Here is a 12,129-nt window from a genome sequence, read left to right as displayed (position 1 = left end):
GCTTCTCTGATTTTGTTCCTATTTTGTAATTCTTCTATCTTGGTGCACTGCCTATTTATCCAGTTTTCTTTCAATCTCCTGCATAATTGCTTGATTCTTTTATCCAGTGTTTTATATTTTAATCTTTCTTCTTCATTTGCTCCTCTTTTCCATGTTCTTTCATCGCTTCCAATGTTATCCATGGTTTTTTCTTTCTTTCTTTCTTCGTGTTTATTGATGTGGTTGTTAGCAGATATTATGATAGCTGCTTGTAGTATGACACCGACTGGGTTCATTTTCGTTTTGCAACTGTACAAACAGCAGTTCTGAAACAGTTTCATTAAATTTTGATTTTGCTATTGGATTTTGTAGCATCTGCTGATCCCATTTTAAGGGGATTGTCTTCTTTTAATTTTTATTGTTTTCAGGCGAATATTCATCTTCATTAAGACCAGTCTATGATCAGATTCACAGTCACCACTTGGCATCACCTTTGAGTTCTGTATTCCATGGAAGTAATGTTTACTGACCACAGTATAGTCTAATTGATCTTCCATCCGGACTTTCCCATGTGTATCTTGTTGTTCGTTTTTGCTCAAAATAAGTGTTATTGAGAATGTGCTTGTTACAGAAATCAGTCAGTTTTTGTCCTCTCTCTTTCATTCTGAATTCCAAGTCCAAATGGACCCACATGTGTAGATGTTCTCTCTGATCCAACTTCATTTATACACCATTCTACTTCATCATACATGTTATCTATTTTTGCTTCCTCATTCTGTTCTGTAGGAGCATATATTTGAATGATTAGCATATCTCTAGGTTTAGATGTCACTAGAATTGCCATTACTCTGTCTGATTTTTTTTGATGACATGGATAATGTTTTATTAGTTTTCTTCTCTACAATGAATGCTACACCTCTCCTTGATATTTCACCACCTGACTTATACACTTTATATATTTTGCCATTTGGAAGTTTCGACTCAAAATCTGATGATCCTTTCCAAAAGGTTTCACTTATTCCTAGTATACTAATATTCAATCTCTTCATCTCTCTCATCACATTAGCCAATTTCTCACGTGTATTCAATCCTCTTACATTCCAAGTATCAATATTCAAGCAATTTCTGTGTTGAGTTTCTTTACTAGCAGTCACGGACTGACAATACCGCAGGGCCTGCTACATAACCTTAACATCACTGTTCCAGGCATATAGAGACTACCCAGGCTTTATTTCTTTTCTGTTTAGACATGATGGTTTACATAGTGGTATTTTTTACGGAATGGGCTGCCAGAACCATCCAACCCCCAATATGAATGGAGAACTGTAACTGTCGTTGGTTAGCGGGGTCCCATGGACCTAGCCAGGAGGCCTACAAAGTAGTGCCACCGATCATCCACCACCGAGGGGATGCCCTGATGTGCCGTGACAACCTAGGTATAATATTACAGGTATTTCTTTTTTAACTTCTGCTCTAATGATGGCAGCTGGCTTTGGCAAAAGCTTTGCTAAAGTTCTGTTAAAGTTAGTTTGTAATTTTTGTGTTCAGTATTCATCTTAAGATAAAAATTAGTAATGTAGATATTTCTTTAGTTGTTTGTAGGCTTTTTGGCAATTGTATTTGTATTTTTATTGTAGTTACTATAACCTGTTGAGAGTTATGTTAGCATTATCTTTATTAATTTTGGTTGGTTCCTTTTAGTACATAAAAGGAACTGACATTGCAAACTGAAAGTTGCAATTTCTGATGTGCTGTTCTGGCTACTTTTGCAATATGCCTTCAAACTTCAACTTCCTGTCCACAATCGCCCTCAAGGCCCTTGCCTCATCAGTTTACTGCAGTTCATTTCCATCGATCTAGTACACAGCTTGTGATCTCTTCTTCCCAAAGTGCTTCATCACCATGAAACTGGAATTTATCTTAGCCCATACTGCCAGTAATCCAGTATTTAAATCATCCTGCAGGATCTCTACATCATATTCATTGACTGTCATTCTTCCCAGTTTTGCATCATCAGCAAATGACTGAACATTTCCCATCAGATCATTTCTTATACCATTGATGTACAAGTTAAGCAACAAAGGACCAAGTACTGAGTCTTGTAGTACACTACCAGTCACCTGCCTTCTCCTGTACTTAACTGCTCCACAGACTACTTGTTAATATTTCACATCAGCCACCCTCCAGTCCAAAATGTCCATTTCCCTCCCTCCCCCTTTTTTTTTTTTTTTTTTTTTTTTTTTTTTTTTTTTTTTTTTTGCTTCAGCTTATCAACAGAATTCTGTATGGAATCCTGTAAAATGCCTTTGCAAAGTTCAGCAGTATCACTGAGTAGCCATTTCTTTATCCAACTCCCTTGTCACTTTATTATTTAAAAAAAAAGTAAGAAATTAATAAAGCATAAGACATATACCCTTTACAAATCCATGTTGCCCTTTATAAAATATCATGTTCCTGTCCACTCAATCTTGAATTCTGTCTTATACCAACTTCTCCAATCCCTTAACCATATTCCTGATTGATACTGATTGGTCTATAATTTGTTACTTCAGTCTTGGTGCCTCTTTTATGCTGTGGGACTATTTTACTTTCTTTCCACTCTATTATCACCTTCCCAGAACTGAGACTTAAATGAATTCATTCATATTGGTGCATGCAGAAAACTCTTGCTGTGAATGTCCTCTTTAAAAAAGAGGGAAAAGGGGAAACATCTTCTTGGAAGAATTTCCTGTTTGCATTGTATCAGCAGACATGCCACATATTATGACAAGTTCTTTGATTGTAACTAAATGTGCATTTGAAGGAAGAAATGTGTTTATTTTAGAATATATTAGAAAACAATAATTAAGAAGAATGTTATAATTTGTTCATATATTTGAATTATTAAAACTTGTAAATATGTGAACCAACATTAATGAACCATGTGAGAATGGCAAATATAAGGGGGCGAGAAAGAAAATATGTGAATAGAAATATGGGAAAATTAATTCTTAATAATTTATATTTTTGATATTATATGTGTATCCAATAAATTGCTGAAATGGAGTGAATTACATGTGATTCTATAAAGTCTAAACATGCATGTTTGCTTTTATGATGAATATAATTTTTAAAAAAAATTTTTTTGAGAGGGAAAGATTTGTTATTGAAATATAAACAACCAACCAATAATAAATAGTGGAGAATAAGTAGAGGGCCTATGGGAGTAGCATTTGCATCTATAGTGCTAGGCCACCTGAAGAAAGCTGTTCTCAGTTTGAGTCTAGGCTCTGACTAGAGGAACTTCTTCTAGACTTCTTTCTGAGTTAGTAAATAGCTGGAATGGTAAGGAGGGTTTTTTCCTACTGGAAACTCGAGTTTTCATCCTATGAACTGAAGAAAATCAACTGTAGAACCCATGCTCCTTCAGACAATAAATGTATTGTGCTATGGATCATGAGACAGTGGCACTTATCTGCACCAGATGCAATTTATAATTAATGATAGTCCTTGACCAGCTATCTTTGATTGGCTACTGGTATAGATTGAACTGCCCCCCACAGTCGCCAAAAAACTGGGATAGGACTGAAACATCCTTACCTGCTTCTTATAGGAGAATAAAAGGCATTGCAGATTTATTTGTTTGTTTATTTATATTTTATTTTTTTTATTTATTAGTAAACAGTAGCTGTATGCATTGGTAGCTCTGTAAATAACTGTAGGGAGGGGATTATCCAAACTAATAATGTTGATCAGGTGATTCATCAAGGCATGGCAGGAATGCATGTGATAGAAGAGCAAATCATCTTGTACAACAAATTGTACAAAATGATTTATTTTGTTTATTTTTATGTTTCATTCATATTTTACTTTGTTTTCTAAGAATTTTTTATTCACTGTTGATCAATATATACTTTTTACATAGTAATATACATAAATAATTTCCGATCATTAACGGAATTATCCACTTGTTTGCAAATTCTACCCTCCTTACATAACATAACTAGAATGAAACTGAGAAACGAAATGAGATAACGGGAATGAAAATGACCTTACATAATGAAAACAACTCCCCTCTCACAGACACTACGCTGCATACATGCAAACAAAACAGTTTTATTTTAGGACCTAACACAAATAGCTAACAAAATAGATTGTTCTAATAGTTATATGACCTCCCTCGATGAGTCTTGACTCCCTTATTGTCTCTCTTAATTAATAATAATGTCATATTTTCAATATACAAGTGATAAAATTATGTATCACCATATTATTAAAATAATCTGGATTAGATTATTTTAATATTGTGAGATTGAGTGGTTGGAAAATGCCTGGCAGATGGTATAACACAGAAGCAAAAGAAAGATGAGTGAAAGCAGAACATGAAAGAGTGCAAGATGAAAATAAAGATCAGATTTTGTATGTTGATTCATTGATTTAAGAAGTCCTTGAGAAGAGTGTAACAAAATCCTATTTTCCTGGAGTTAAGATTAAGGATATCAGTGATGCTGTAAGGATGCAGAGAGAGTTAAGATGAAAGATATGTTTATTTTGACTGGTACAAATGATTTAGCAGGTAACAAGTGTGGTTTGCAAGAAGACATGAAAGACATGCTGGTGCATGTGAAAAAGAAGATTGAGAACATAAAAGTTATGAGTGTGTTGCCATGGTATTATAGAGATGAGCTGAGATTGAGTGCTATGATTGCAAATGAGTCAGTGTGCACAGATTTGGATTGGTGTGGATTTTGATGGAAGGAAGGAGGATGGCTTGCATTGAAATGAATTTGGTGTCAGGAGTCTTGAGAAAGTGTTCAGTGTCAATTTCTGTATCACTTTCTCAATCACTAACCTAGAAGTTAGTAATTGATAAAGTGATCACATAATGCAAAATGTAGCACCCCCATGATAACTTTAGTCAGCTAAGTAACACAAGATGTAAGGGAAATTATTATTATTATTTGACACCTCCAGGGAGTCCAAAGACTCATCGAGGGAGAGTGTGCCAACAGCATCAAACGATTGTTCCCCTTCCAACTACTAACCACGCTCAAACTTACTTAACTGAGCCATTAGTTAAGTAACTGTTAACCGACCAACCTTTGCCGGCGAATGGTGGGATCAAGGTGAGTATTGCAGTTTATGTATACTAATATCAGAAATATTCAAAATAAGGTTGAGGAGTTTTTGGCATTGAGTAGCACAAGTTGGCCAGAAGATATGGTCATAGGAATAGAATGCAAGGGATATATAGTGTCTTCAGAAAGGACAGAAAGAATAGGATTTGGTGGGGGGGGGGGGTGCTAATGATAGAGGAATTAGAGCCAAACAAAGTAGAAGTACATTAGGGCAATGAGGATTTAGAGGGCAATTTTGAGGATATCTGATGTGAGGTAGAGGCCAACAGGACTAAATATGTAATTGGCTGCTGCTATAATCCAAAGGTATACAGGAGAATGTAGATGACATGCACTCATAAATTAGCATGATTAATACAGGTTTGACTAATTATTATGGGAGATTTCGACTTTGGGGACAACGTAGATTGGGAGGAGGAAAAGTCACAGGTAGGGAAGGAAATGGACTTTATACAGCTGCTGAGAGATAATTACCTGAGGCAACATGTAATTGAGGAAACACAAGGTTCAAGAGTGCTAGATCTGATCATTGCATCAGAGAAATTAACGCTAACAATCTAGCTACAGTGTCTCTGCTTGGAGAAAATGATCATGTAGTCTTGACCTTGGAGATGCCGGACATGCAGAATTTTCTATTAAGGGATATATGTGGAACTGAGAGCCTCTGTAGCTCAGTCAGTGAAGCCCTTTGGTCGGAAGGACCTGGGTTTGATTCCCATGAATTTGATTCCTATGAATGTCAGTTCATTATTCTATGAACTGACATTCATAGAATAATGACACTTGCACTCTTTGGATATTCATGGAAACAACATACTCAACCTTGGTTCAGGAGAATATATACTTTGTACTTTAGCTTTGATTACTAATCCTGTACAGATGACTTGAGGCTTTATAGTAGCACTGTGTTTGGTCAGAAGAATTCAAACACAGAAATTGTGATCTATAAAATGGCTTTAATTGTTGTACTATTTTCTGCACCCTTCACAGTTACTTTCCAAAACTGTAATTTCCAAAACTATTTTCTGCACCCTTAACAGTTACTTTCCAAAACAGCTACGGCTTGAAGGCTTACTGCGTATTTCCATTGCAAATGCTAAAGACGCTTAAAAAAATTTTTTTGAGGTTCAGGTTATGCACATCCTCTTCCTCTCTGATTAGCAAATTCTTGATATTTTTCTCTCTTCTTTAAAAGACCATCTTTTAAATAATTGCTTATCAAATCCCCTATTTTCTGCATCCTGAGTTACTGTGGACAGACAGATCAATTCATTGAAATCAGATGAATAGCATGTATAGACTACATCATGGTTTCTCTTTTTTTTGGTAGTTGGGTCTTGTCAGCCAAGTCTTATGTGAAGATTACAGATTTAAATAGGATTGTGTGTATCCCTTTGAAGCTTTTAAAAAGTATCTTTTTAAATAATCCTCTGAAATGTTTCTGTATTATTCCAAATACAAACATTTTAATACTTTTTTTAATAGCCAATTGCAATATGTTATTAGTATGATAAGTATTGATTAATTATTGCATGTTATCAGTTAGAACATATATGATCTTTCTTTTTACAAAAATATTATTTAACTTTGAATTTCAGTATTCTTTAATGGTTATGTTTTATTTATTCATTTATATAGTTTTATGTGAATGCCAGCTAAAAAGGCTATAAACCTCTAGTGCATTAATACCATGGCTGGTATAAAAATTGGATAATCTTGGGAGGCATGCTTTAGAGATCAGACTTGGTACTTTTTCAAGCTACTTTCAGATTTTAGATCCACTCAGCTAACTAAGTCAGGATTCCTCCAGTATAATTGCACTTCATTACAATTACATTGAAAGCCAAGAATTTCTAATGAATTTATAAATTAAGTTTAATTTCACTGTATGATTGTGCTGTTTATGATTTATAAAAATGTTCCTTCCTTCCTTTTCAGCTTGCTTAAATATTAAAATTAAAATTAAAAAAGTTGAATAGATATTAAATTATAACATTGTCTTTTTCACTAGGCTTATGTTTTTGGTGCCATATTAAATCGGGATGAAGCTTTCGAAAGTATTCTTGAAGCTGGTAGAAGGGCTGGACTCCTTTGGGCAACTTACCCAGCTCTTCAGCCAGAAACAGAAGAAATTACAAAAAAACCATCATGATGAAAACATAATTTGTTGCTAGTATTACTTGAAATTCATTAACTCATTTGCGAAGTGTCATTCTAATAAATAACAGAAGATGCGATAGCATTATTCTTAAAAAATCTTCGTTATAGACTAATGTAAACAGTGATTATGGACAGAATTCATAAGTGGGGGGGAAAATGCTATTTTCTATGGAACTTTTTACTACAGCAGTGCTGTAAAATTATGGCATTCACATTTTGCTTTGTACAGTAAACATTTAAGAAAACAATAATATATGCACATTAAAAATTGTGCAGATTTTCAAAACAAAAATGTATTTTAGTTGTGTGCAGCAGTGTTTATTTTGTTACTGTTAATGTATATAACCGATCAACTGCTAGCGTATAACTTGAATAACAGACTAAAGCGATATTAAAATAACAGAATAATTACAATTTCATATATTTTGTTCAAAGTTTTTATTTGGTTTACAATTTTCCTCTGTAAAAAATTTGAGATGTGTGCATTGTATACAAAATGTAAATTTTTGAGTGTACAAAATTTTAACATCTATATCTTTTTTATATAAGAATGTTTTTAAAAATTTATATAAAAGCTCTTGAAGAGCTTTTGATTTACATGAATGACTTTTGTAATTTTTCAGGAATCCTTTTTGATGCTGAGTATGGCATAATTGTGCACAAAATCCATTAATGTTCATCATAATCAACTATGTCTAATGGAAATTGAGATACTGTCAGTGATATATTTTATGTAAAGAGATTCTAAAACTACAAAGTATTTTATTTTATTTCAGTTTTATTTTTTTAATTCACACTTGTAATTGGTTAATTTGACAGTATGTTTTTTGTTTAAACGTATTGTTTAAAAAATGGCTTTGATTTGCTTTGTACAGTGGTTTATTTTCTATATATGCAATTAAGTAAGTTTTTTTTTCAGTTTTTGTTGTAACTTCATTGTTGACTATTCTTTAACAAAGCTTTTAATTGAAAACCAAGATCAAACTGCTGAAGACAAGCGTAGTGAATGAATTTAGATAGACTTGTTAATTAATTTACTAAAAATTCTATATCAGATGATGGTTAAAAGAGTGTTCATAACTGTTATTGTTGTCAGTGATGAATATAGATATTTATTTACCACCCTATATTACACACCAATACAACTAAAGTTACCCAATATAAGAGGAACATCTTCCCTGAGAAGTTTCAAAATGTAGAAATTGTTTTTTTTTGTCCTGCAGGCAGCTCATCTGGACAGCTTCTAAACATCTAGATGACTACTATATGTTCAACTTATGAATCCTATTATAGTAGTTTAATAATTTGAGGAATTGATTATCTTTTATTTTCATCAGTTTTTTTGTCAAATTGTGAAAAAGGCTAATTATTTTTTAAGGGAATAAAATTCACTTATGAAGTGAAATAATATTCACCTATCACACTTGTGTGACCATCATAAGTCTCTCCCATTTAATATTGTTTGAAAGTGTCTTTAAAAGTAATCTCTATTATTATGAGTTAATATTAATTCAGACTCCCAACCAATCCCAAAAATATATATAAATTTATGTATAAATATATATATAATAATAATATATAAATTTACACAACTCACTTTTAAGTAGTTTGAGATGCCTGAAAAGTCTCAGCAACTAAATACTTTTTACTTTTTGCTCAAACCTTAACTGCATTAATGTAATTATCAAATAATTCTTAAAAAGTTTGTGCTTCTACCAAGGGTAATCATTATTCATGGATTGAGAACTTTTGTTGGAAGTTTTTCCACTTTGTTATACTATAAATTAAAGATTGCCCTGTACTGAAAATACTTCAGGTGCAAACTTTGTTTTCTTACACTTGGATAAAGGATTAAACCAAGAATATAATTTCGTGACATCTTTAATTTATTGATAACTTCTATCATAATTACTTTGATAATCTTAAACCTGTCAAGATTAATGAACTTTCAGTGAACCAATTTCTAATGTTTAATAATTGTTTTTTTATATATTTAATAAATTGCTTTCTTTTCCTGAAATTGTTAATTTTGCTGTAGCAAAATTATGTTGAGAACTTCAGACTCATCCTTCTAGTACTTTCGTTAAGTTCTGCAATCGATGCCCAAAGGTGCACTGATTGTTGCTATTGCCTTTTGTTCCATATTTGGATTAGTTTAAAATAACTAACTGCATCCATTTACACTTCAGTGTGATTTTTTTTTTTTTTAATTTAAGAAAGATTGCTTTCATATTCAAAACACACTCAAACTCCTTGTCTGCAAGGAGTTTGAGTGTGTTTAAGACACGGTATGATGAGATGTGTGTGTGTGTGTGATAAAAGGACCTCCCAGATGAGTCTTTGACTCCATGAGGTCTTGGGGTAATAATAATAATAATAAAGTTTCAAGTGCATACCAATTTTAAGATTTAAAAAAAAAAAAATCTTAAAATTGGTATGCACTAGTCTTACTGATATTGATAGATACATAATTTAAGGGCTTTCAGCAGATTATTTAGCTTGTTCAGTTTGAGAAACCTTTAAAAAATTTTTTTCAAATTTCAAAGAAAGATCCATTCACAGTCTAGTAAGTTCAAATTTCAATTCACAGCTGCAAACCACTTAACCTTGACTATTGCTAGTGACAGAAACTCGATGTTGCAGTTACTTCCATTAATGATGGCATAGGCTTTCTGCTAGTCTACAGGTGCAGAGATAGAAAACAAAGTTCTACATTGAAAAGAAGCCTCACAAAAGAATGCGATGTTTGAAAATTTTAGGAGGTCTTTTTATTATGTACTGTTTGCTTTCTGCTATTTTTTTTTAATTATTATTATTCAGGCCTCCATGGAGTCAAAAGACTCATCGTGGGAGGTCATTCATAAGAACATAAAGTCTGTCAAGACTCATCGAGAGGAGGTCCCCCCTAAGAAACACAGTCTATCATACCACTCCTTAAATTCATTGACCGTTCTCGCTTCCACCACTCCATCAGGCAATACATTCCACGGTTCAACCACCCTCCATGCAAAGAAACCACTCCTCACCCTCTTGCTCACAGTTTCCTTTCATAACTTCCAGGGATGGCCTCTTGTCATCCCTGGAAGTTATCATCACTCCTTCCCGCTGTTCAACCAAGCGAAAGAATTCCCCAGTGTCAACTCTGTAACCACCTCTCAACAGTTTAAAAGCCTCAATCATATCACCTCTCCTTCTTCTATCCACCAAACTCTGCAGTCCACATTCCCTCAGCCGATCCTTATAACCAAAATTGTACAGTCCTGAAACCATCTTTGTCATCCGTCTTTGTACCCTTTCCACAGTTAATTTATCCCCTTCAAATCCTGTGGACCAAATCTGAGAACAATAGTCTAAGTGTGGTCTGATCAGAGACTTATACAACTAATTTTTTGCTAATTTTGATAAATTTGCTAATTTTTTGAAAGAGTATAATTTGGTGTCAATGGTGATTAGTATTAAAGGCCTTGAATAAAACATATATTAGCATTGTCTACATCAGTATGAGTATCTGAAGAAATATTTCGTTAAAACATTTAATTATATATATTTTTTTAATGCATTTCAGGTAAGCATTTTAAATTTAGGAACATGAAAATAGATTTTAAAAAGTTCCCAGCACATTAACTGATTTTGGAAAATATATATTTCAATGGTAAATGCCATTAAATATCATATGAAATTAAATAATGCTAATGTGAATATAATCAAATTAATAAGTTCCTTTCAATATTCCAGTAGTCTTTGAATAGAATCATGCATGTTCCTGAGTGATTTGGCAAGTGACAGATCAAAATGTTTATCCACTTCTTGTCTGGCTTGGAAGTTGAAATTTTCATAATGATTTTTGGTGTGCAGTAAATGAGAAAAATCTGATAAATCCTAATTTTTAAGTTTAAGTAGTCTTTTTGAAATTTACAAATTCCATGCTTACACCAGCTTGCTGCTAATAATTGACTTAACAGTATACATTGAAGTGACTCAGAAGTTCACTCAGCAATAAGAGAGCATGTTATTGGTTTTTTTTCTGTGTGTGGTTATGAGAATGGTTTGATATTAGAAATTAGTTGAGTGGAATGATACCATAAACCTTTATTTTTAATTATTTTGAAGATGCTTTATTGAATCTGCTGAATAATATGGTAATACTTTTTCTTTATGATAAAGAAATTCATACTTTGCTGATACTTACAGCCATAACATAATGTTGAAACTGTGTAATATGTGGAAAAAATGTATTTGGGTATCTGGAGATAGTTTATCGAAGTTGCATCCTGCAAAATTGTTTGATTTTGCAGGTTGTACACAATGCAGTACTCAGTACACAATGCAGCTTATTTATAATGGTGCATATAACTCACATTAGGACTGTCCTTTGTAATGCTTGTGGCATCCCAAACAAGCAGTGTGTGATACTTTTTGACTACTTGTATATGGGGAAATATATGACTTCTGTATTACTCCAACCTTGGTATCTCTCCTGGGTCTGGCTTCCACTGATGAGACCTCAATAAAGGTCGAAACTGGTCTGGGTAGTGACCATTCCCATTATGCATGTCTGTAAGGATGTGTGGACTGCATTATGGGATATTAAGGCAGTAGATGTGAGGTCATTAGCGTCTATATATAAGTAGCCAGTCGTGAAGCTATTTCATGTAAAAACTTTGTTTGCTTACACTTGGATAAAGGATGAAACCAAGAATATATTTCTTGGCATCTTTAATTTATAGTATGTGTGTTTCCACTTTTTTTTTCTTTTACATTGACTCTATCATCTACCTTCATGAACAAAAATCCAAAGTAAACTTTGGAGATATGAGCAGCTAGTTTTTTGAACCAAGAGTGTCTAGCCCACCTGCCAAGAATATCATTCAAG

General features: G+C 33.2%; 1 protein-coding gene across 1 annotated transcript in view; it reads left to right on the top strand.

Annotated features, from left to right (window-relative positions):
- Positions 1-7,909, top strand: part of LOC150108436 (GRAM domain-containing protein 4-like) — a 458,431-nt gene extending 450,522 nt beyond the window's left edge. The window contains exon 19 of the mRNA XM_090390467.1: positions 7,880-7,909. Coding sequence (XP_090246593.1) covers positions 7,880-7,909 — 30 coding nt within the window. The remainder of the gene's footprint in view (positions 1-7,879) is intronic.
- Positions 7,910-12,129: the final 4,220 nt, after the last annotated feature.

The sequence above is a fragment of the Typopeltis vanoorti genome, chromosome 3 (genome assembly GCF_054136105.1).
Source record: "Typopeltis vanoorti isolate ZY-2024b chromosome 3, IOZ_Tvanoo_1.0, whole genome shotgun sequence".
Taxonomy (NCBI): Eukaryota; Metazoa; Arthropoda; class Arachnida; order Uropygi; family Thelyphonidae; genus Typopeltis; species Typopeltis vanoorti.
This window is presented reverse-complemented; position numbering and strand designations above follow the sequence as displayed.